This window comes from Mixophyes fleayi, chromosome 5 (assembly GCF_038048845.1).
Source record: "Mixophyes fleayi isolate aMixFle1 chromosome 5, aMixFle1.hap1, whole genome shotgun sequence".
Classification (NCBI taxonomy): Eukaryota; Metazoa; Chordata; class Amphibia; order Anura; family Limnodynastidae; genus Mixophyes; species Mixophyes fleayi.
The window spans coordinates 252,571,624-252,599,131 of NC_134406.1; the positions used below are offsets into that span (position 1 = coordinate 252,571,624).

General features: G+C 39.2%; 1 protein-coding gene across 1 annotated transcript in view; it reads left to right on the forward strand.

The window, feature by feature from the left end:
- Window positions 1-27,508, forward strand: part of BAALC (BAALC binder of MAP3K1 and KLF4) — a 52,583-nt gene that overhangs the window by 22,354 nt on the left and 2,721 nt on the right. Inside the window, exon 2 of the mRNA XM_075213915.1 lies at window positions 22,573-22,736. Coding sequence (XP_075070016.1) covers window positions 22,573-22,736 — 164 coding nt within the window. The remainder of the gene's footprint in view (window positions 1-22,572; window positions 22,737-27,508) is intronic.

A 27,508-nucleotide genomic window follows, 5' to 3' on the forward strand; every position in this document is an offset into this window, starting at 1 on the left:
AGAAAAGAGTAATTACAAGTTACGTATTTTAGTGAAAAGAACCAGGACACATAGAAGCCTTTATTATATCACACTTTCCTCTCCTTTTTACTTCATAAATAATAATAAATATTGTCAGCTGTTACTAATGGTTCCTAGAAAATGTCAGTCCTGTTCATTCAGATGGAACTGAAATGTTCCTTCACGTCCTTGGAGAACCAGCCTGATGCCGTCTTCCATGCTGAGAACGAGCAGAAAGCATCTTGTGGAGCAACATTGATATAATTAACTGACAGCTGGAAAATCCCACTGCATTAGTTCTCGTTCCTGCTCATGATTGATGAATCTCAACAGTCTGCAAATGACAGATGTGACTGAGCTTTAAATATCATAGCAAGACTCCTACTGCTTGAAATACATATGGCTCACCCAACCAGCTGTATAAAGTCACATTAAGCATACTGTATGTACTGGAAAAATCACCATGTCTGGTACTGAACAATCTGGTACATTAAGACTCTCGGCAGAGCAGGCAAATCTCCCGCATCCGGCAAACACCTGGCCAAAATAATGCGATTTGCATCAAAACATCATTTTCGATACAGGGGTGGGGCCAAAAGGACACGATTGACCGCACCCCGCCCCCTCCCATCCTCTAGTCACGCCCTCTGTCCACTTCAGTGCCTAAAAGTAGACAAGTATGATTTTATAGAGAAAAAAATGGAAAAATACATTTTTTGTTAACATTTTGTCATTAATGACTATAGGCCTGATTCATTAAGGATCTTAACTTGAGAAACTTCTTAATTCAGTCTCCTGGACAAAACCATGTTACAATGCAAGGGGTGCAAATTAGCATTCTGTTTTGCACATAAGTTAAATACTGACTGTTTTTTCATGTAGCACACAAATATCAACATTAAATTTCAGTGTACAAATAAGCTATCAAGTATTTGTGTGCTACATGAAAAAAACAGTCAGCATTTAACTTATGTGCAAAACAGTATACTAATTTGCACCCCTTGCATTGTAACATGGTTTTGTCCAGGAGACTGAAATAAAAAGTTTCTTAAGTTTAAGATCCTTAATGAATCAGGCCCTATATTATTAACAATTGACATTACTTGATTTTTTATTTCTGTGCGTTCTTATGGGACTTTATATTCCACATATGTATTGTACAGTATGTGTCCTGTCTATTAGAGCAAAGTGGACGTCGGCCTGTATTCAACAACAGATGTATCTTTAGATACGCTCCTTACAGATGTGCGTATGCCTGATTTACGTGCATTTTTAAAAAAAATAAAAATAAAAATGAAATGTATGTTGGTTTTGCGTGTCTTAATGACTCAGGCCCTTAGTGTGCCATCTATATCTAACAAAAAAAATATCTTTATATTTTCAGATGAATTTGCAATCAGATAAGAGGTTTTCTGTGAATATTAAAACACACTGTTATTTATTGTGATGTTAAAGTGGACCTGTCACAATGAACTCTAGACTGTATAAAGAGGATGGAATCAGTGGTTCACAAGGTTTGCCAAAACCCTGCAGACCCAAAAATACAATAGAGTACAACATTGGTAGCTAAACTTGGCCGTGGCTTTATTGAATATTTGCTACCCAGTAAAACAAGTCTGTAACTTGAGTAGAAACACACATGAAAACCACTTTTCATTTACTTAGAAGACTTGATGCTTGTCACCGGGAGGCAGAAGGCTTGTGGAGAAACACACTCTTTCCCTTGTACCACATGGCTTATCACTTCGCTGGCAAGGACCTGAGCCCCACCAAGACTTAATAAAAGAGAAAGAAATTTGATAATTAGACAAAATGGTTAAACAAAAATGAAGCACAACAAAGGCGACACAGAGCTAGGGCAACTATGAGGAGACCCACCCCTTAAATCCAGTAGTTCTAGTCTACCTCTATCCAGCAGCTACCAATCCCCCAAACACTTTTATACCAAGCCTATGTAGACCGCTCCTTTCTTACAGTCAGAGGGACCTTTCATACAGTCCCATGCAGATGCTTCTTGATTATTGATCCCTTTTAGTAAACTTTTCCCAGGTCTAGGCATCATTCATGTAGATTTTAGGACCCCCTCCCCTCCATCCTCGGGTTCCCACTATAAAACGCATTGAGCCACTGGGTCAATGCTGCCAGTCACACATACATCTGCTATGGACAGGAAGTGTTTCATCGGCTGCTGATTGAGTAGTCACTAGCCTCTCCTTCCTGGGGCCTGGCAGAAATTCCCCCTTCATCCATAGAAGCTGTGTGCGTTTTATTGACCTAGAGTTATTATGGTGGTAAAGGTTACATTTGTCAAGGAAGTTACCGCTGTACGTGCTATGTGGGCGAAGTGGGGTGTATGCAATTGTAGAAAAAAGTCAACAGCCAAACTTTGAGTACAAATACTATACCTGGAGCCTAGCATAAGGTATGCATCAATTCTAGGAGGCCGTGTGCTTGGAGAAACAGTCACTACACCAGGAATACCACTTATTCCAACAGACTTCTACTTTCAACTCAAACATTTACCAATCTAATTATCCTTCAGCATGACAATAAACAAATTACAAGGCAAAACCCTTACAGGCATTGGCATTTGAAGGCCTGTTTCTCATGTGGGAAACTCTACATTGCTCGCTTCAGCAAACCTCTATCTACAATGTAATGATGACGACTACACTAAATAAATTGTCTCCCTTAAGTATGATAATTATGGGCCTGATTCATTAAGGATCTTAACTTGAGAAACTTCTTATTTCAGTCTCCTGGACAAAACCATGTTACAATGCAAGGGGTGCAAATTCGTATTCTGTTTTGCACATAAGTTAAATACTGACTGTTTTTTCATGTAGTACACAAATATCAACTTTAAATTTCAGTGTACAAATAAGCTATCAAGTATTTGTGTGCTACATGAAAAAACAGTCAGTATTTAACTTATGTGCAAAACAGAATACTAATTTGCACCCCTTAAATTGTAACATGGTTTTGTCCAGGAGACTGAAATAAGAAGTTTCTCACGTTAAGATCCTTAATGAATCAGGCCCTATATTATCACAACTCAAGAAACATTATGTCAAATAAAGCACTAAACCATCTCAAACCCCCACCTTCTACTATACCATACACTATACACACCTCATTACACACAATCGCATCTCACACACCCAACTGCTTAGTTGGGTACACCTTGATAAGGCAAGCACATCATTTGCCATGAGTGATAATTGTGTCCTACTCTCCCTTGTTTTTACCTCCAATCCACAAATGGTATTTTTGCTAGTTGTTTCATGACGATGACGCAATTGTATCCACAGACATCCAAAATAAAATGTTCTTTGCATTATAATTGCTTTGCATTAGAAGCTCAGATTCATAGATGATATACCATTATGCTTTAAGTGAAATACATGTGTGAATGGCACACAGCAAATACAGCAAATTAAATGTCTCATTCCAGTGAAGGAGAGGGCATGACATCAATACGATGAGATGTATGGTATAAATAGGGTTGTGCAGATTCCCGAAAGATTGCATTTATGCATAACAAGTAATGTTTATTCTGCAATTTATTTCTATTCAAGATTTATCACTGAGTAAAGTCCTCATTGTTCATTTGCCTGTAGTATATTTTATTAGTCCAACATTCACAAGCTTATTTAGTAAATGTGTATTTCAGGAGTAAATGTCTCTCCCAATTGTCAAAACTGCAGAAACTTACCAGAGAGTAATGCCCTAGTATGTAGCATGAATCATTGTTTGGAGTAAATTTCTGTAGAAGTCTTTACCAGCAACCTCTTTCAGGAGCAGTGTACCTACAGGTTTGTTAACTAGTGTGGGTGGAATTAATTCACAAATAAAATATTTACATGAAGTTCTTTAAATGCAAACTCATGGTAAACACTTTAAATGCTGTAGAAAAGTAATTATTTACCATTGTAATGAACCACATCATCTCATCTCTAAAGAGGAGACCTACACTATCTAGGCTGAAGTGTGCCATCCTTCTCAAAGTGTTCTCCTCTCACGCCAAGTCTTCGACTAGTAAGTCAGTGACTCTGGTTTTATTTCCTATTTTATTTCTGAAACTTATTTATGCAACCTATTTTGTATGTCTTGTTATTAATTGTTTTGTAATTAAGCCTTGGAAACATTTTTTGGATTAATACATTTTTAATCTTGCATATTGCATATTCTAACCCATTCAGGCACTATGAAGAGCCAACAGGTCACACTGCATTTGTCTCCAGGCTCACTTCCATTTCAGGTTGGGCCGATGTCCTCACGCATGCTCATACGGGCATCTTCAGATCAATTGTGGTCTGACTAGAATGAATTTTGGCCTTTCAAGATGAGGACACACATAGTACAACCAGTAGTAGACTGTTGGAGGTTTTGTACTGCCTCACCTGGTGCGTGGATCTCAGTATCCAGGTATTCACCAGGGATCCCGCAGAGGTAGTGAGTTTGGCCACAGAATGCCCACAATTCGTGGCCCCCAGGCAAGCCCCACCAGCATCTGCTGACAAGGGACAGGACAAGGTAATAAATGGATCAGGATATAGAACATAGGGACAGGCAAGGTGACCGCACAGACAATACAATATTGGAACCCTAAGGTCAGGGTTCCTAGCAGGCAATCCTAGTCATTACAAGTCAACAGCACATAGAACAATAAGCGCACATATACTCAGAGGATCGAACTAGAAGAACCTATTGCTCTGGCATTTGGAACTGAACACCACATTTCACAGAAAAATGTACAGAATGAAAAATGCCACCTGGATAATTCAGGTGTAACAAAGCAATACACTGTGTAATCAATATTAGATACATGCTAAAAAATGTGAAATGGGCATTTTTTTAACTGCATCTGGAAGGGTTACAATGCCTGAACATTGCTAAGAAACATTTAAACAAGCTTGCGCCTGGTTTTTGACAAGTCATCATCTGTGAGTATTTGCACCTACACTGTAGTTCTGGTGAATCGGAGCAAGTAGAAAGTGTGGGGGTTTGATATATGTATATCTATCTATCTATATATACTATTGGGCTGTGCCTAGCCGGATGCATATGGCATCCAAAGCGATAGGTGTACAGGTACATTGGTACATTGGCATTTCAGGTCATGGGACCCCAAAAAAACACCAGGCACCACTTGTTAGTCTTAAAAGAATATCACAGATGTAACATCTTCACATAAAGGGATCACGCACATCAGAAGCTTTAATTCAGGACCATTCTACTGGACTGTACCCCGTCACCAGATAGAATCATTTTCAAATAGTCAATTAATTTAGTCAAAATTGATTAAATCGGTCAACTAAATCTGTAAGTGAATGGCCGGCTCAACTAATAGCAGTTGGGGTAAGGGGAAACATGAGCTACATGGACAGATCTGTAAGGAATGCATTATTTCAGCCATACCCATATTGACGTCAGAAACTGTGTTCTAAGGATAGTTTATGGTTTTATTTGGTTAATAACACTTGAGTTTTACATGCATTTATACCGCTGGTGCCGCTATTTTCCTATATAACTTTTGCCATTTTTGAAATTGGTATTGTTCACAATCCTATCAGCTTCTGTCAGACCTGCCCAAAGAGCCCGTATTGTTATCTGTAAGAGCATTTATCCAAGGTGACCCTCACATCACTCCTGTCCTCATTACCAAGAGCGTAACTATAATCAGAGTAGTTCATGTAACTGCTATGGGGCCCGGCACTATAACTCGTATGGGCCCATCCACTTCCAGAGATTTAGTTTCACACGTGTTTGTTATAGAATTCCGCAGAATGTTGTATCAACAAAAAACGTTTGGTCTGTGACATTATTTCATGTACTGGAATCTGTAAAACCTCTTAAAACACATGTAGTTTGTTTTTTTTAACCATTATTATTGTGTTTTGCATTGAGCCAGGCTCAGCGTGGTTTCTGATTACGGTATCACTCAGCTGTCATGTACTTATCACACATTACCACACATCCTTTTAACTGTTGTTACTTTCATGTTCCCTGCCAGCATGTTTCAAATGCAAGACTTTGTGAAGCTGGGTTCTCAGATTTTAAGGAAAGGTTTCCGTGATGAGATTTTTTATGCGACATGTTTTTCGTAACTGATTTAGTTTGCTTCAGTTCTTGTCTTTCTCGTGTATTTTCCTTCTCAGTTCCATCTTATTTCTTTTGCATTTTTTATTTTATTTTTAAATAATTTACATATTTGATGCTGCTTTTTCCCTAATAGATATTTTTAATATAAATAATTGACATAAATTGATGTGAGATATTGAGGGATCAGTCAGTTCCAGGAAACCGGAGCACCCGGAGGAAACCCACTCAAACACGGGGAGAACATACAAACTCCTCACAGATAAGGCCAGGGTCAGGAATTGAACTCATGACCCCAGTGCTGTAAGGCAGAAGTGCTAACCACCGTTATAAATATAACGTAATAAATATAACTTCAGAATCAAGTTCAAATGAGGACTTCAATAGCCACCACTAAATACGTAGAACTGATTCTGCAAAGGTACCCTCGCTGGGTAAACCTGGTTTCGTGGAATTTTAAAGTGTCTTAATTAATAGAATTGAAGCAGAAGGCAAAAACATAACAAGACTACAGCATCAGCTGAGATGGAAAAACAATGGGTGTGATAAAGCTAATAGGAGAGATTGTGTAATGATGAAAAAATAAATGACACTCTTGTGTAATGGATTGAAAGAAAATAAAATAATCTACCCAAAGGATTTAAGCAAAGCTGTGAAATGAGTAAACGATTTTCCAATAGAGAAACGATGCAGAAGGAAAGTATGATCACGTCACCTCCGTCTCTCCCACAGTTATCTCCCAACGGCAGTGTTTGGCCCACGCAAGCTCCTCAGCTCATCTCCACAAATGTTTGGAGAAGGGAGAGGAAGCTCTTGCAGATATAATAACAAACTGCACAGAGTATGTAAACGAGACTGCTCTATAATTTGTCTGCGGGATAACACAGGAGACTTTCAAATAGACTAGAGGACATTTACCAGATACTACCAATGCAAACTGCAAAACACCTTGGTTTTGCACCACACAGCTCAATGTGCACGGCTACGATTTGCTATAGAGAGATGCCTCTGCAACCTAAAAGTGCGACTAGGTGTTCTGAGAGGCAGAAAATCTCCAGAGTTGCATTGTGCAAAACTGTATACGTCACATCCAACCTCCTGCAGTGAGTCAAGATTTCCTCCGGGGAGCATACGCTTGCAGAGCAAGATAGCAGCATTTGTGGAGGAGTTTCCACAGGGAGGAAGAAGATGTTGGGCAGAGTCCCTAGGACGCCCCTACTGAAGTACGTAATAGGTTAGATTTCAGTTTGTGGAGCGGGGTTATTGTAATGAGGTAAATGAGTGGAGAAGGCACATTTTCTATGGCATTCCGTGCTGTGCGCAGCCATTCCCACCCCCATGCATTTCATAAATGAGGTTCATAATCTTCCTGCTTTAAGCAATCAACAGAGTATTCCAAAAGTAATTTTTACATTAACTTGTGTAGATATTTCGAGGAATGGACAGCAACAGTCAGTTTTTTATAAGAAATTCTATTCAACTGGGGTTTTCCTCCAACTATGTCTGTATAACAGTCTAACGTGATGTCTTCCCCAGTGTTGTCTTTCCCTATGGTATCTTCTGTAACGTCTATGGGCCTGATTCCTTAAGGGAAGTTAAGCAAAAAATTGAGTAAGTTTTCTTTCTCAAGTTTTCTGGACAAAGCCATGTTACAATGCAAGGGGTGCAAATTAGTTTATTATTTTGAACATAAGGAAAATACTGTCTGTTTTTTTATGTAGCACGCAAATACTTGATAGCTTTATTTGTACACTGAAATTTAAAGTTATCTAGGACATACCCGAACTATAAATCTGCCATCACATTTTAAATTTGCCTCCCCCTCCAATGCAACATGGTTTTGCCTTACTAATATTTGCTTAACTTTCCTTAATGAATCAGGCCCTATCCCTTTAACTATGAAAGAGGTGTCATGTTCAGTCCCTAATGTTCTTCCCGTGTGTCTCTTAGGCGAGGATATAAGGGAACAAAGATTGCATGGTCGTCTGCTATTATTGATCCATATCAGGACCCTTAGTTCTAGCTGAAGCAGGAGTATAGCTGAAAGTGGGGACCTTGATTATACCCCTGCTCATCTGGGGAATGCTGAGGTATACTTCATCAACTGCCAGAACTTAGAGTAGCTCTAGCAGATAGGGATGGGTCTAGGGGCTAGATTTACTAAACTGCGTGTTTGAGTGGAGATATTGCCTATAGCAACCAATCAGATTCTAGTTATCATTTATTTAGAACATTCTACAAAATGACAGCTAGAATCTGAATCTGATTGGTTGCTATGGTCAACATCTCCACTTTTTCCAACCCGCAGTTTAGTAAATATACCCCTAGGACCGGAACCTGCGCTGGAATACGGAACTGGAAAGAGAATAATTGTGACCAAATCCTCATGCATAGCACATACCCCAGCCATCTACTATACACAACATTTTATGTGCCAACATTTCATGTACTATGTCCTAAAACCAGGTTCCAACAGCCAAAACAAAAGGGGCTTATTACATCACAGCGATGGAAACATGACCTTAGTCCTCATTATCAATGTACCATCCATTTGTAAAACCCCAACATGCATTTACCTTAGAGATTTATTTTTTGTAGCAATTAGCCACGATTAAGTCCTGGAACATATTGCGCTGTCACATAATATTTAGATTCAGCTACAAATCTGTTGTGGAGTTTTAAGATGAATTGAGTCAAATTAAGATATGTATTGCTCTAACAGTCATATATTTACATAAGAAAGGAAACAGCCATATCTGCACAGCCATATGTCTAAGAAAGTATATTCTGGTAATCCTAAAATATGCAGCACAGATGGTTTAAACCTTTTAAAAAAACATTCTCTTGATCTACTTGTCATCTGTAGTTGAATTAATTAAAGCGTAGCTGTCACTTATTCACAGAGGAGGCAGATATTTTGACTGCTAAAATAATAATCAGCCTGTCAATTCCCTAGGACTAGAGACCATTCAGGCATGAGACACAGGGCAGAGGAACAGAGTCAAACACTAACAAAATTGGCATTACATAGGAGATAGATTTGGGCATGATTATAAAATTCTTCTACTAACATACAAGGCCATCAACAAAATTGCAGCAACATACATTTCCTCACTTGTCTCAAAATATCTCCCAACTCGACACCTCCGTTCTGTACAAGATCTACGTCTCTCTTCCACACTCATCACATCCTCCCATTCTCGGTTACAGGACTTTTTTCAGGCTGCACTCACTTTGTGGAATTCCCTCCCTCGCACAGTAAAACTTTCCTCTAGTCTTCAAACCTTCAAACGTTCTCTGAAAACCCACCTCTTCAGACAAGTTTATAATATTCCTCTATTACCCTCTAAATCTCCCTAGATTACCCTATTACCACCCTCTACACAGCTAACACAAGACAACAACCCTCTGACCAACATTGCCACACACAGCCCACTCAATACTTTTACCTTTGCTTTCTAGCTGGTCCATTGTGCAATATGATGTAGCACATGCCCTTGTGTTTCAAACTCCCATTCTCCCATAGATTGTAAGCTTGCGAGCAGGGTTCTCTTACCTCTCTGTCTGTATGTATTACTCAGTATTGTCTTATTAATGTTTGTTCCCAATTGTAAAGCGCTACGGAATCTGCTGGCGCTACATAAATGAATATTGATGATGATGATGATGATGAAGAGTGGATTCGTCCATTTGCTTTACCTATATTTGCAGTTTTTTTGCACTGCGTCGGCCCAGAAAGTGAACTTTAGCAAATTAAGCTATTAAGACCTACGAGTTTTTGTCACTTAAGACTCTTTGTGACTGAAGAGGCATGATGGGGCAGGGAACGGGTGTTCTAACATAGGCAATGCACAGTAAGGGCGTGTTCGGATAATTGTGTACGTATTCACTATGGGTTGTAGTCACTGAAGAAGCAGTTTTATTTGCGGGTACCGGGGTCAGGTGTAAGTAGCGGATGAAGATGATGATAATGATAAACACCCAACATTGTAACTAGAGGTTTGCAAATGATTTGCGGGCACTTATTCTGACTATATAGAACAATATGTCGCACTAGTACTCAATTTAAATGGAATTAGCTATCTAATTATTTTATATTTATATTTTTCACAGATGATTCTGTTTTAGCATTAAATTAGCATAAGGTGGAACCACCAGAGCAATTTACAATATCAATACAAGAACAAGAAAAAGGACGCTGGATTTATATTGGTGCACGCAAAGACTCCAAATTATTCCACAGGGTATTTCAGAGATCCAAAAAATAGGATTTAAAACATTATTGTGACTGTTAATGTACTAATCTACTCAACACTAACATATGAAAATAATATATCTTGTTAGATGTACTCTTAGAACCTCTAATATATATATATATATATATATATATATATATATATATATATATATATATATGTATGTATATATATATGTATATATATATATATATATATATATATATATATGTATTTATTGCCAATCCCTTTAAAAGTATGTTTCCCAGGTATCATGCTACCAACTCCAATTACTGCATTCCTGTATAGCATGTAAAATAATGTCTTCTGCTCAAGTCTTTAGGTTCTACTGCTTGTAATCTGCGTAAGTCATAATAAAGTCCTCTCGAACCTCGAACCCCACCTTTCCTATTAGGGGGACAATGATCAATAATCATCACCCATAGTTCTTGTCCTGGAGGTTGAACAAGGCAAACTGTACAGTCACAGGCTGATTCATCCATTGAATTGTTCACTGCCAGATATTTAATTGCCGTGTTCAGTGTGCTACGTTTCTGAAACCTAGGTCTGGATGCACCAGTAATCCCTTGTGTATATTTTGATACAAGGACATTTTAGCATGTACACATATACTCTGTATTGCTAATGAAGTTGCGGTTGATGTTGTCATTTTGTAAATAGGAATCCTTCAGCTGTGAATGATGATTTCCAATTTATCATTATCCTTTTTCTGTTGTTTTTTTGGTGGAAAAAATTGGCATATATTAAAGCTGTTTATAACCTGTCTGCTTGAGATCTTGAGATCTCAAGCAGACAGCTCTCTTAACCCTATGTTCACTATTCACGACAATAATACTTAGTATGAAGTAGTCATGTTCTAGGGGACAAACCATGTTACAATGCAAGGGCTGCAAATTAGTTTATTGTTTTGCACATAAGTTAAATACTGGCAGTTTTTTCATCTAGTACACAAATACTTGATAGCTTTATTTTAACACTGAAATTTATAGTTGATCTAGGACATGCCCTACCCCAACTATATATCCGCCTCCACATTTTAAATTTATCCCCCCCCCCCCCTCCAATGCAACATGGTTTTGCCCAGGTCCAAAGTTACTCCTTTTTTATGCTTTGCTTTTCTTAATGACTTAGGCCTGACATGTTATTTTGCTTTTATGTTTTTGAAACAAGGTAGCGGCAACTGTGCACAGTTCCCAGTATTGCTGCAGAGAATCTTAGTTTAAAAATATTTGTTTTTAACCCTAAGGCCTTGTGCACAGGTACGTTAAATTGACATGCTTGAATCTCATATTTAATACCAATTATGCACTCTATAATGCTAATAGTACAAAATATAAAGGAGTAGACCTGTACACACACAGTAAGTACAAGGTTTTGGCTACACTTTTAACCACCATTGTGTTTCGACTCTTGTATTCAGGAGGCCCCAAGATATAGAAAACATTATCACCATATTTAATATTAATTGGGGGATATAAGTTAAGAAAACCTAATGGACATCTTTAATAGGAAAATAAGTATTTATTGTGGATCAGTCCTGAGTACTAATATCCATTTTGTTGTGTTTAAAACATATTGCTCTGGGGAAAGCAAGAGAATTATTACCTCCTAACATGTATTAGTGTAATCCTCAAAGACTCCAACCAAGAGTTTTTTTTTTATATTTAATACATCTCCTTTATACTAATTTATCAATTCCCTGTTGGGATAATTCTAGGTTCCTTATAATGAAACTATTTAAAGAGGGTTGAATGATTTCCGTTCTGGAAAGATCTTCACAATAGTCAACTGGATTATCTTGTTATCTTAAGCATATAACTGATTTATTTTTCATTTTGATCTGCTATGTTTAGATAAGCCTCATAATTAATTTTCTGTAAGGAGACCTTGAAAAGATTTGAACTAATTTTCTTATGTTCATTTATTATTTATTTATTAAAATGTATATACAGCTACTAATACTAATCCTAATACTTATAGTTACTGGAGATGTCTATTGGGCAGTCTCCGTAATTAATTTTTGAGCATCCAAGGAGGTAGGAATAAGACACAGGACTAAAAGTGACTGCTGTACAATCATCATCATCACCATTTATTTATATAGCGCCATTAATTCTGCAGCACTGTACAGAGAACTCACTCACATCAGTCCCTGCCCCAATGGAGCTTACAGTCTAAATTCCCTAACACACACACACACACACACACACACACACACACACACACACAGACTAGGTGCAATTTGTTAGCAGCCAGCTAACCTACCAGTATGTTTTTGGAGTGTGGGAGGAAACCAGAACACCTGGAGGAAACCCACGCAAACACGGGGAGAACATACAAACTCCTCACAGATAAGGCCATGGCTGGGAATTGAACCCCAGTGCTTTAAGGCAGAAGTGCTAAACACTTCGCCACCGTGCTACCTAATCAAGAGCCCCTATTATATATAGCTGTACTCAGATCTTCAAATACTAAAAAAAAATTACAGAAGTTGACCAGGAGCTGTCTTAAATAACCAGGGCTTTGTTGTATTTGTCCAAGGAACCCCACCATGTGGCAGAAAGGATTGATTAAAGCAATTTAATTTAAAGTGAAAAAAGCATTTAGGGATCACAGATCTCTGCTGTGTGTTTGCCAACAAATGGTTGTAATGGTAAAATGTATGAGGAGGAAGGCAGAATCCCACACTGACATTCTTTCCTACTTACTTCATATAGGCCAGCTGGATTTTCCTGCACACAGGTAAACCTTTTAATATCTATTTTAATATTTATTGTTACAGATGATATCAGAATTCTAAATGCCAATGATTAGCTAACTGACCTCACCTAAATTAATAAAACAAACGGCTGGAGGAAAGATTCAAGTAGTTAACATCTGCAAATAATTCAATTACTGTCAAATTAATAATTCAATAAATATGAAGCTCTATTTTGACAATAAAGTAATGTAATGGATGTTGTAAATTAGCACAAAGGTTTTTTAATTCCGTAGTCATAATTTAAAAAAATAAATAAAAAAACTAGTTTGGATCACAGGTATGAAGTATTATCAGGAACGCTTAGAACATTCTAGATAAGGGTTTTCAAATACTATCTGCGGCATTTCTCACATTTCATTGTTTAGGAGAGCTCCTCGCAGTGACCACAGGATAATCATGTCTTCATGTAGTACATTCTTCTTCTCATTATGTTTTATACTAGGACTTCACAGGGACTGCAGGAGGAGGCACTTGGTGATCCTGGCTATTTATATGATATTCAGACCTAATCATGATATTCAGATCTATTTATTAAACATGGAAACTTCCTATCTCCAGTGAAAACAGAGAGATTAGCTGACTTTCTCCAGTGAAAGCTATCCCTTGGATGCTTTGCCTATTAAACAAGGACCCCAGGTGCTAGATCTCCTTTTGTGAGATCGCATCCAGTTACTTTTACCTGTCTGATTTGAGACCACCTCACTTCCATACCCCCAAAATGCCCCTCTGGAACAACCCTGACTTCTCTCCAGGACAATGTCTCTCTAACTTTCTATCTTGGAAGAAGAGAGGCATTAAGTTGGTTAAAGTTGCTCTTGTTTCTGACCAATGCATCTCACTGGCGATGTTGCGGGAGAAATTTGTTTTCCCGACCGCCATTCCATTTACATACCTGAAGGTGAAACACTATGTTGATTCTCTCCCTAAACCTGTTATCATGAGATCTCTAATCCCACGTGATTCTCTCTATGTGCACAATCCTCTCCCGAAGGGTAATATCTCCATTTTATATATTCTTCTCAGCTCCTCTAGACAGTCCGCTACCCCTGTACATGAACTTAAATGGGAGGCTAATTTGGGCAGAGAAGGGCAAATGGACAATTGCAAGGGAAAGAGTCTACAAATTCTCTATTTCTTCCCTTCTTAAAGAAAATGACTTCAAAATATACTTTAGGTGGTATCTGTTCTCTACACAGTTGAGAATCATCTACGATGAAACCTCTGAGCTATGTTGGAGGGACTGTGAGGAGCGGGTGTCTTTCTTCATATCTGGTGGTCAAGCCCAAACATTGCTCTGTTATGGGATGATGTGGCCACTCTCATCAGGATATCACTAAAGTTCCAATCTTTAAATGAACTTGGTCTTTCCTCCTTGGATCCCCGCTAGAGGCTCTTGATAAATATTCTGAGAAACTCTCTGTACAGATCCTTAATGCGGCCAGATGTTTGATTGCAAACCATTGGAAAAACCAGATCTTCCCTCCAAACAACAACTTCTTAATAAAATTTGGTATCTGACGTCTATGGAAAAAATGTCTGCATACCTAAATAACAAGTCCCACAAATGTTCCCAAATCTGGTGTGATTGGTTTATTTACAATAGTCCCCCTACTCCCAATGCCCCCAACGACCCTGGCTGGGATGTTTCAGACCATTTCTTCTAAACATAGGCATATGATTGGTTTGATTACTTAATAAAAACATTCTAGTTCCCCTATGGGGGCCCAGCAGCCGCCAAGGGTCCTACTTCTGATCTCAGTTGTTCTTTTCCTCATTAGTAACCCCCCCTCACACATAAATGAACACACATTTGTATATTTCAAGGAAAATTAGTCTTCTATGTATTTAGTTTGTTGCCTTGGCCAACTATCTGATTGTAAATCCTGTATATACCCTTACACTGTAGATTTGATTTACATTTGTTTGTTGTAGTCAACCTGATTACCATGTAAGATGTTTATTATTATGGCCTGTGGCGATCTCTTCTTTTGTCCCTGTATAAGTGTGTTCCTAAAAAATTTAAATAAATTTCCGTAAAAAAACAAAACAATCACAAAAACGCTGTACTTTCTGTACCTGCACCAGTGTGAGTAATAAAACTTAAATTAAAATAAAGCCATTAAGATCATTTCTATCCCTAGTAAAACTGTTAAGTACTATAGGAAAATAGCCTGAATCCAGATGCCTGCCTCAGCATCTATATAGGAACAATGAAGTAATTTTATATCAATGTGTCCTACTCCAAATCTTGCTACTTATTCATGAAGATGAATGCTAAAGACCTGTATCTGAATTCCTGAACTGAAAGTATACAGACCAGCTGTAAAACTCATTAGGAGTCAGGCTTCTAACTGAGGCTGCATCTTAAGTACTAAACCAAACCAGGTTTCTGATCAGTGGGAGATCATTCATTCACTGGCAAATGTCTGAAAAGAGCGTTTATTCTGAGAGTGTAGAGTTTAATGCAAATATATAATTCAACACAGCGAAATAGGAGAGAGAGGTATATTTTAAAATTTTTCTTTCTTTGTGGTTTCTGTAAATGGCTGTAAATTCTCATTGTAAGATACTCTTATTGTTTTTTGTTTGACTGCTGTGGTTCAAAGTCAGCAGTTAAAACAATAGACATTAATTAAGCTATAGAATGTTGCTACATTTTAAAGTATTTATTCATTTTAACAGCAAACATTACTGTATCTGAAGATCTAGATGGTAGGGAAAATCATTACAAATACTATACATGTAGCCACATAAGCTTGAACAAGCTCGGAGATGTTTGAATTAGCTTGAACACAAGGGCAGGCTGGGCTAGGGGGCAAAGGGGATCTGCCCCCCTGGGCTGGTCCCATAGTGGATTGGGCTGGGTCACTGGGCCACCAGCATTGTTTCCCTTTCAAATAGTCCTAAAAGGCTGCAGAGTTGAGTTTTACTCCCTGGGCTAAAATTTGCCAGCCCTCCCCTGCTTGAACATGGTGCCTCTTTACTTTGCTTGAATGTGGCTTGAAGTTTTTTAGTCTAAAGTTTGATAATTTATTGTGAATTTTTGAACTTTAGAGCTATTTTACAAATCAGTTCAAGAAAGCAGTGGAGATGGGTGGGGTACCTTTTAATGATTACCAGTTCCAAGACAACGGATACCCAGACAGGAATACATGAAGGTGTATTCCACAACAGACTGGTAATACTGACACGTTGAAACACTGACCTGAAACACTGCCGATGAATGAAGAACCTGGCAGGTAGCGATGACGTCACTTTCAAGCTCCACACTATGTTTGCGGCTGATAACTTGGTTTTTAAGGAGGTGCCGCCTGTACAATGTTCTTTACACAGCCTAATAGATTGTTGTAATGGACCACTCTACTTCCTTTTAGGTTGTAAAGAAGTGTGTGGAGAAAAACCTGGGACAGAGAGGAGATCCAAGCTGTGGTGAAACACAGGATGAAGTTTATCCAAACATGCCGGGTGCCCAGCAAGCGTGACTGTGTAGCATGCCTCATGGCTGAACCATTAATAATGAAAGATTGGACCTGGTCGAATTTGTTGAAATTATACAAGGCTTGCTTGTAAGGAAATACCAGTGGCAACACATGAAGAGATGTAAGCGAAATCAAAAGGGGCAACAAGCTCACACCTGGCAAAAACAGAGTCCAGTCACTGAGCGCCTTTGCTCAGCCTGTTCCACCTGACATCAGTGGTGACTTTTGGAAGTTCTTGAGCGACATGACCCAGGATGAAGTGTTATTCGCAGCAGCTCTCTCTCGTTTTTTTTTTTGTTTTTTTTTTTTTTTGGGTCGGCGGGGAGAAACCCCTTCCCCCCCCCCGACAATCCTCCGTGCGCCCCTGTAGAGGGTAGCTGAGAGGCTTGCAGACAAGCTTTGGATAAATGCGCCATGTGAATTGGTGATAAATGTGCAGCTCTATTAAATATATTACAAATATTTTCAAATTAAAATATAATGTTAAAATCCCCACATGCTTGTTTTGCATTTGTTGTATGATTTCTTATGTTAAATATATTTTTATATACGATATATTTTATTGTGCATCCCTATAGTACATTTTTATACATGATATTTTTATTAGACATTCCTATTAAACAGTACACAGGAAACAGGATTTCAGAAGGTGCTCTTTGCAGCTTATATCTAATTAGAGATTTGCTATCTTGCTGGAGGAGGTTGTTTGACCTTGACTAAAGCCTTTCATCTTGATTTTGTTGGCAATTCTTTCATTTCTCATCCAGGAATTTCTTTCACTGCAATATGTAGCATCATTTTTTTAGCAACAAATTACTGTAACACTCTTTACCATGTAAAGTGCCCCAAGAACTGTCTGATACTTCAAGTGGAAAATACCCATTTTTCAGGGCACCGTGTAACGTAAAGGGGCACTGACCTTGTATTTTAAAAAATGTTGTTGCGATCAAAGAACTGGAATGGAATATGTCCTTGGGGGCATTTGAGCAATGGAGTAGATTAATCAAACTTTGTAACTATAAGTACATCTTTCCTCGTCTATTTACAGCCAATTGTATGTTGCCATATGGCTTCTTTTCTTGTCATATAAGCCTTCTTTTGTGTCTGGTGAGCAGCTTCATTGTCGGTGCTACCAGCTTAAGGGCTTATTAATACTTTTGTTGGGAAATGGGTAAAACGCATGAAAATTAATGTGTTTTGGTGAGGCTTTTATTAACTTTTCCATGAGCAAATAGGTCATGGCTCATTCTATAAGATTAAAAGTGGACGTAACATTTTAGAAGGCAATGGTGGAAATGACCAAGAAACCATTCATGCTATTTTAATGCGACTTTTGGGCATTATGTTATAACAGCCAATCGCTGTGAAGGAGCCCTAAAAACCTTTTAGGAATATATCAAAGAATATATAAATACAAACACACACACACACACACACACACACATACACAAAAACACACACAAACACAGTGGTCAAAGTGGACTGGTATATGGCAATATGCCTTACTGCCACTTCTCTAGCTGCTTTAATTGTACCTTAGCAGGTTTCTATGTCATGATGATTTTCTTCCATTCCTAAGTAAAGGATGTTCGGGGTCGGTTTTCTGGAAATCGAGCCCATACGAACTTAGCAGATCTGAGTGCCAAGCCAAGCCAGCTCAGTACTTTTGCATGTCCTTGGAACTGAAACCGATGAAAAACATCATTGCTGCTTCGTTGGATCCCACAAGTTTTGGATTCTATAACTACCGCCATCCACGGAGATCCAGCGCCATATCACAGACAGAAACAGAAGGGTGTTCTTGACAGTCTCCAATGTAGTTGGCTAGTTTCATAGTTAAAACAGAAAGAGGAGGTGTGGTAGTGCTCTTGGCAGTCTCTAGTGACATTGTACTGTGCCATAGCTCACAATGAAACAGGAGGGAAGGCAGTGTTCTTCATATCAGTATCCTCTCCAGTATCCACTCCAATCACATTGTTCTGTGCCATTGCTCATACAGAAACAGGAAGGGTGGTAGTGTTCTTATAAGTCTACAGTGACATTGCTCTGTGCCATTGCTCATACAGAATCAGGAGGGGTGGCAAAGTCCTTGTCACTCTCCAGCCACATTGCTCTGTGCCATTGGTCACACAGAAACAGAAGGGGTAGTTGTGTTCTTATAAGTCTCCAGTGACATTGCTCTATGCCATTGGTTACACAGAAACAGGAATAGCAGTGTTCTTATAAGTCTCCAGTCATATTGCTCTATGCCATTGGTCACACAGAAACAGGAGGGGTGGTTGTGTTCTTATAGGTCTCCAGTGCCATTGCTCTGTGCCATTGGCCACACAGAAACAGGAAGGGTGGCAGTGTCCTTGTCACTCTCCAGTGACATTGCTCTGTGCCATTGGTAACACAGAAACAGGAGGGGTGGTTGTGTTCTTATAAGTCTCCAGTCATATTGCTCTATGCCATTGGTCACACAGAAAAAGGGGTAGCAGTGTTATTTTCACTCTCCAGTCTCCAGTCACAATGCTCTGTGCCATCAATATGGATTCACATCAGTCCAAGAAGACCAGGATCAACGAGCAGCTGCTAGCACCAGTCATGATGATAGTAATCCCTCTATGTCATCTGCTAAAGCCTATGTTCAGGTGCATAGTGATTTTAAAACAAAAATGTAAACAAAAGCTTTTACCTTGGTAAATAAAAAAACACCTGTAATCAAGGCAAAGTTAACTGTAGAAAAACAATGGAATGTATTTTAGTCCAGCGCAATGGAGAATACTTTCTGTATTGTGCAAGGTGCTGAAACCATTCAAAATAGTCACCTATGAAGTGAGTGCAGACACTGCTAGCTTGAGCCAGAGTCCCTTAATTAGACTTTTGAAAAAGCAGCTTGAGAAACTGAAGGAGGAGATGAAACAAAGCGGTTGAGCTAAGTATGTCGGGCTTGTAGATCAAGTACGTTATTCGCTTTGCCAGGATCCAAGTTATCAAAATCTTGAAATCGGATCACTACATTTTGGCAACTGTTCTTGATCCTAGGTTTAAGAGCTATGGGCCTGATTTATTAAAAAAAGTTAAGTAAAAAATTGAGTAGTCTCCTGGACAAAACCATGTTACAATGCAAGGGATGCAAATTAGTTTTCTATTTTGCACATAAGTTAAATACTGTCTGTTTTTTTTCATGTAGCACACAAATACTTGATAGCTTATTTGTACACTGAAATTTAAAGTTGATATTTGTGTGCTACATGAAAAACAAACAGTATTCAACTTATGTGCAAAATATAAATTTAATTTGCACCTCTTGCATTGTAACATGGTTTTGTCCAAGAGACTACTTACTAATTTTTTTTACTTAACTTAACTCCTTTGTGAATCAGGCCCTATGTTTTCTCTTTGTTTCCGACTGACCCAGATCTCAAGAGATGCAAGGAGTTCCTGGTGAGCAAGATGATAGCTCAAGTGGTACATGACACGACGACGTCTTGTCCTTCAGTTTCTCAAACATCTGCTGCAGAGACCGAAGGAGGATGCAGATGACTTAGCACAACATTTTGACATCTGGGGGTAAATGTATGAAACTTCCCTTTACAATGCAGTGCCGCTTTAAATTTAAGCGCTGAAGAGGCTGAACACGCCGGAGATGAAGAATCCGGAGATTCATACATTTACCCCCTGGTCTAGTCTAAAATAATTGACCAAAAACCATGACACCTCTGCTGTAACTCCACTTGATCCTACTATTAACATCCAAAAAATGGTGGATGATTTTAATGACAGCGTACAAATAAATATGTCAGACAGTCCCTTTCCATACTGGGAGGCAAAAAAGGCAATTTGGAGACCCATGTACAAACTCGCTTTGCAATACCTAAGCTGCCCACCCTCCAGTGTGTACTCAAAGAGTTTTCAGCACAACAGGGAACCTTGTCAGCGATCGATATAGGAGGCTATTTCCTAAAAATGTGTAAAAGATGATGTTCATCAAAAATGTGTAAAAGATGATGTCCACAAGGAAGGCCTCATCAGAGTACATCAGAGTACAGAGACTTCTGTAATGTGCATTCCACCGGGGATGATTTAATATTGTGTGAGGATGACATACACACTGATGGGGGTGAGGATGATGACAACAACATCTTGCTACTGTAGAGTTCATTGACAGCACTGTTAGCCTTAAGGCAGCTAAGCTATTGGTAACTTGTTTTGTGTCGGCCCAAGCAAGCCAAGCACTTCAGCCACAAAAGTGGCACTCCTTGTCGCTGGAGTGCTTGGTTTGTTAAACTGTACATGTCTTTTTTAATATCTAACATAACATTCCCAAGGACAACTCCATCTTGCACCACTTTTCTTTTCTAACACTGCTGTGTGAAAATGTTTCCTACATGTGCTATGAACTGCCGTGTGTTTGTGGCATTGCTCTGGCAATTAGTAACCAGCCAGCTCGCTGCAGTCTTACAGTTCATTAACAGCACTGTTAGCTTAGCTGCCTTAAGCCCATTGGTAGCTTGTTTTGTGGGGGCTCAAACAATCCAAACATTTCTGCCACAAAAATGGCATTCCTTGTCGCTGAAGTGCTTGGTTTTTTAAACTGTACCTGGTACTCCTCCTGTTTCTGTGTGAGTTTGTTAGTTAAACCTTTTTAACATGTGGGTGGGATGGCCCACGGACAATTCCTTCTTGCACCACTTTTCTGCCACTGCTGTGTGACAATGTTACCTAGATGTGCTGTGAACTGCCGTGTGTTTGTGTCATTGCTCTGTTGCTTAGTTTCCAGCCAGGTCGCTGCAGTCTTTGGCCAAAAGTGGATGATAATAATATTGTGAGGTGTTCAAAATTGACTGGAAATGACTGGAAATTAGTGTTATTGAGGTTAACAATAATGTAGAAGCAAAAAAAGAGAAAAATTATGTGATTTTAGCATATTATAGCAATTTTTGTAAATAATACAGATCCAAACCCAAAACCAAAACACGCGAGGGCGGTTTTGCCAAAACCAAAACACGAACTTAATACAGATCCAAAACCAAAACCAATACACGGGGGTCAGTGAACATCTCTACTCCTAAGGCACACAAATATTCCAAACAATCAACATGGCATCTTAAGCAAGATGATTGAAGACATGCAACATTTATCTTGGCAGGCTGGTATAATTAAATGTCCTATACTACAGAAACACCCTGTCTCGTGATTGCATTAATAGGCTATAATACAAAAAAATTCAGACATAGCAGCTCCACACAAGCTGACAGTAATGGGCTCTTCAGGATAATCATGAAATTATTAATTTCATCTCCTAAAGCCTTGAGGGAAATATGCTGTAAAACTGCTGCTAGAAGCTGAAGAAATCCAGTAAATAGTCAATCAAGAAAATAGATGACATAGGGCCTGATTCATTAAGGATCTTAACTTGAGAAACTTCTTATTTCAGTCTCCTGGAAAAAACCATGTTACAATGCAAGGGGTGCAAATTAGTATTCTGTTTTGCACATAAGTTAAATACTGACTGTTTTTTCATGTAGTACACAAATACTTGATAGCTTATTTGTACACTGAAATTTACAGTTGATATTTGTGTGTTACATGAAAAAACAGTCAGTATTTAACTTATGTGCAAAACAGAATACTAGTTTGCACCCCTTGCATTGTAACATGGTTTTGTCCAGGAGACTGAAAGAAGACGTTTCTCAAGTTAAGATCCTTAATGAATCAGGCCCTATGTATGTATCATACAGTGAATTGGTGCTAATCGAAGCAGTGCCAGCCCTTATTTGCAAAAGTAAAAGTGGCCCTGGGGCACCTGCCCTCCCCCCATTGCCAACCTTCCCTGAATACAAGTAGGCATCTGTTTACGTTAATATTTTCAATGGGATGAATAAATACGTTTAGCATTGTGATATAAATTTCTAATTTGTTTGTGGCTAATTGTTCTCTAATAAAATAACAGACAGTTGATTTATAAACCAACTCATTTCCATTACAGGCATTTTGGAAGATGGAAAGTCAACCCAAACATGCGTTACTGTGTCATCCTCAGGCAAAGAAGGACTCAAGAAAACCAATTCAGGAACACAATGCGGGAAACCAACAGTCTACTCCACAGGAACAAAGACGCAGAAACAGAAGAGTGCGTGCAGGACAACAGAGGTACCACGGTTTACTCTCCTGCCCCTTAAATTGGACCCTTCACCTACACACAGTGCAAGCCTCCATTTTGTTGGCGGAACCAATATTCACTTAGTGCAATGTTGGCTAACCTGTGACACTCCAGGTGTTGTGAAACTACAAGTCCCAGCATGCTTTGCCTATATATATATATATATATATATATATATATATATATATATATATATATAGCAGCTTATTGCTGGAATGGTATACTGGGACTTGTAGTTTCACAACACCTGGAGTGTCACAGGTTAGCCAACACTGACTTAGTGTCTCATGCATCACCAATGTCACCAGTTTCTACTGAATCAATAGTCTGCATTCTCAGGAAGATTGGTTCATCCACACCTGCTAACATTCCCGATTGGAATTGGGGACAAAATAGCCCACACTCCGATATGCCCAAACCAGGCCCAAAGCTGGTCACGTCATGTCCATTTTGGTAGAGACCACGCCCTTTTCTGTCAGCTACCAGTTATGGGAGCTTTATATAAAATGGCTGCCCTCTGCTCTATTTTTGCCACAGATACACTTTAATACATACCATGTAGTGCAAGTCTGGCCTCTAATCATATGGGGTGTTATGGTTTGCTGATATGATAGAAAATCCACGGGGTTCCCCAGGTTTTGTGTGGAGAATATTATTCAATAATCACTTGTAGGAACAAATCACTACACAATCCACACTATTGCAGAGGAATTATTTCATATGAGTATGAAAGACAATAGAATGTTGTACTAAGAAAAGTCATTCATTTAAAGCTCTTTTGATTTTTCAAAGGGTTAAGAAGGATCGTCCACCATGACTAAATCTCCATTAATGTAAATTAAATACAATATGGAACATATTGTAGAGAACATTCTGTTTACTGTAGATATGAAGATAAACAACAGTACTTCCATGTATAATCAGCGCTCAATAGGCTAGTTTTACACTTGCAAGCAACAAAACACGTATAAATATGACATACTACTACAAACATTTTATTATTATTACAACTTCCGACTATATGTGACAACATGTCATGCAACGCAAATCCCATTCCGGGACAATATTTTTTACATGCAACAAGTGTATTACAGCAAAATTGTAGCATGAAAATGTGGTGTGACAAATTAATTTGTCTTCCAATAGTGAGTAACAGAACTTGCTTGAGCAGTATGATGAATATGTTGAAATATGGCAAAGACTATATAAGACCCACTGGAGTATATTTACTAAACTAGGGGTTTGAAAAAGTAGAGATGTTGCCCATAGTAACCAATCAGAATGTAGCTTTCATTTATTTAGTGCATTCTACAAAATGACAGCTAGAATCTGATTGGTTGCTATAGGAAACATATTTTTTTTTCAAACCAGCAGTTTAGTAAATATACCAACTACATCCCAAGCAGATTCAATAACCTGGTGCTCATTAGATAAAAACAATATCATACTAGCTCCAGAGCTGGTAGTTGAGCCTTTAACACCTGTCATTATAGAGATCATCACTGTGGTATCCACGTTCTTGGTACTCATTAATCATGAGATATATATGTTCTATTTTGTGTGTTTTGATGTGTTCAGTAGTTTAGTGAGTACAGCTAATGCATTTCTATAGCAACATAATAACAGGTGGTCTACTAATTTTCCCCACATATTGGAAACAGGTTTCTGCACCGATGTTAAAGTCAGACTATTTTACCAAGTGTGTAGAAGGCCTGTCTAGTACAGTTTACAACAATTGTAGTCAACATACCTTTTGTTATTTCTCTTAAAAATAGATAATTAAATACATTTCGGTGCTCACTGTGAACAACTAGCACTGAGAACTTTCACATGTGTTGGAAAAGTTCACAAGAGCACTTTTAAACGGCCACAATGTATCAACAGTCACCAGTATGCAGGCCCAGAGCTCCCATTAGGCAAGGTTAGGCACTTGCCTAGGGCGCCTGGAGGGCGCCACAGATTAAAAATTTCTTTAAAACTGTGCGGCGAACGCTGACCATACCTTTCACGGCCGCCGCACAGCTTCACATACATCCACAGGGAGGGGAGGGACTATTGCTCACCACCACCGCTCCCTCTCTGCTCCGTCTCCTCCCCTCCACTCACTGACTGACTGTCGGGCGTGACATCATCATCACGGCCCGACAGTGTCAGTGAGTGGAGGGGAGCAGACGGAGCAGAGAGGAGGCAAGTTAGAAGCAGGTAAGAAAAGACGCACATTTTCAAAATCGGCGCCCCCACCCTGCACACTTACACACTATTTTGTAAGTGTGCAGGGTGGGGGCGCCGATTTGGAAAATGTGCCGGGCGGGGGGCGGGGTTTGGCTCCGATTTTGAAAATTTGCCTAGGGAGCCATGGACCCTAGCACCGGCCCTGCGAGTATGACAGCAGTAGCAGTGCTCAGTGATATACAAAACAGCAGTAATACTGTCCAGTAATGTGTACAGTAGCTGTAATACTCTCCAGTAATATGTACAGCAGCAGTAATAGTGCCCAGCAATATGTACAGCAGCAGTAATAGTGCACAGTAATACGCACTGCATCAGTAATAGTGCCAAGTAATATGTACAGCAGCAGTAATAGTGCCCAGTAATATGTACAGCAGCAGTAATAGTGCACAGTAATACGCACTGCAGCAGTAATAGTGCCCAGCAATATGTACAGCAGCAGTAATAGTGCCCAGCAATATGTACAGCAGCAGTAATAGTGCCCAGCAATATGTACAGCAGCAGTAATAGTGCCCAGCAGTATGTACAGCAGCAGTAATAGTGCACAGTAATACGCACTGCAGCAGTAATAGTGCCCAGCAATATGTACAGCAGCAGTAATAGTGCCCAGCAATGTGTACAGCAGCAGTAATAGTGCCCAGCAGTATGTACAGCAGTAATAGTGCCCAGTAATATGTACAGCAGTAATAGTGCCCAGTAATATGTACAGCAGTAATAGTGCACAGTAATACGCACTGCAGCAGTAATAGTGCCCAGTAATATGTACAGCAGCAGTAATAGTGCCCAGTAATATATACAGCAGCTGTAATAGTGCCCAGTAATATGTACAGCAGCAGTAATAGTGCCCAGCAGTATGTACAGCAGCATTAATAGTGCACAGTAATACGCACTGCAGCAGTAATAGTGCCCAGTAATATGTACAGCAGTAATAGTGCCCAGTAATATGTACAGCAGCAGTAATAGTGCCCAGTAATATGTACAGCAGTAATAGTGCCCAGTAATATGTACAGTAGCAGTAATAGTGCCCAGCAATATGTACAGCAGCAGTAATAGTGCACAGTAATACGCACTGCAGCAGTAATAGTGCCCAGCAATATGTACAGCAGCAGTAATAGTGCCCAGCAATATGTACAGCAGCAGTAATAGTGCACAGTAATACGCACTGCAGCAGTAATAGTGCCCAGCAATATGTACAGCAGCAGTAATAGTGCCCAGTAATATATACAGCAGCTGTAATAGTGCCCAGCAATATGTACAGCAGCAGTAATAGTGCACAGTAATACGCACTGCAGCAGTAATAGTGCCCAGTAATATGTACAGCAGCAGTAATAGTGCCCAGCAGTATGTACAGCAGCAGTAATAGTGCACAGTAATACGCACTGCAGCAGTAATAGTGCCCAGTAATATGTACAGCAGCAGTAATAGTGCCCAGCAATATGTACAGCAGCAGTAATAGTGCCCAGTAATATGTACAGCAGTAATAGTGCCCAGTAATATGTACAGCAGCAATAGTGCACAGTAATACGCACTGCAGCAGTAATAGTGCCCAGTAATATGTACAGTAGCAGTAGTAGTGCCCAGTAATATGTACAGCAGTAATAGTGCCCAGTAATATGTACAGCAGTAGTAGTGCCCAGTAATATATATAGCAGCAGTAATAGTGCCCAGTAATATGTACAGCAGCAGTAATAGTGCCCAGCAGTATGTACAGCAGCAGTAATAGTGCACAGTAATATGTACAGCAGCAGTAATAGTGCCCAGTAATATGTACAGCAGTAATAGTACCCAGTAATATGTACAGCAGTAGTAGTGCCCAGTAATATGTACAGCAGCAGTAATAGTGCCCAGTAATATGTACAGTAGCAGTAGTAGTGCCCAGTAATATGTACAGCAGCAGTAATAGTGCCCAGTAATATGTACAGTAGCAGTAATAGTGCCCAGTAATATGTACAGTAGCAGTAGTAGTGCCCAGTAATATGTACAGCAGTAATAGTGCCCAGTAATATGTACAGCAGTAGTAGTGCCCAGTAATATGTACAGCAGCAGTAATAGTGCCCAGTAATATGTACAGTAGCAGTAGTAGTGCCCAGTAATAAGTACAGCAGTAATAGTGCCCAGTAATATGTACAGTAGCAGTAATAGTGCCCAGTAATATGTACAGTAGCAGTAGTAGTGCCCATTAATATGTACAGTAGCAGTAATAGTGCCCAGTAATATGTACAGCAGTAATAGTGCCCAGTAATATGTACAGCAGTAATAGTGCCCAGCAATATGTACAGCAGCAGTAATAGTGCCCAGTAATATGTACAGCAGTAATAGTGCCCAGTAATATGAACAGTAGCAGTAATAGTGCCCAGTAATATGTACAGTAGCAGTAATAGTGCCCAGTAATATGTACAGCAGTAATAGTGCCCTGCAATATGTACAGTAGCAGTAATAGTGCCCAGTAATATGTACAGCAGTAATAGTGCCCAGTAATATGTACAGCAGTAATAGTGCCCTGCAATATGTACAGTAGCAGTAATAGTGCCCA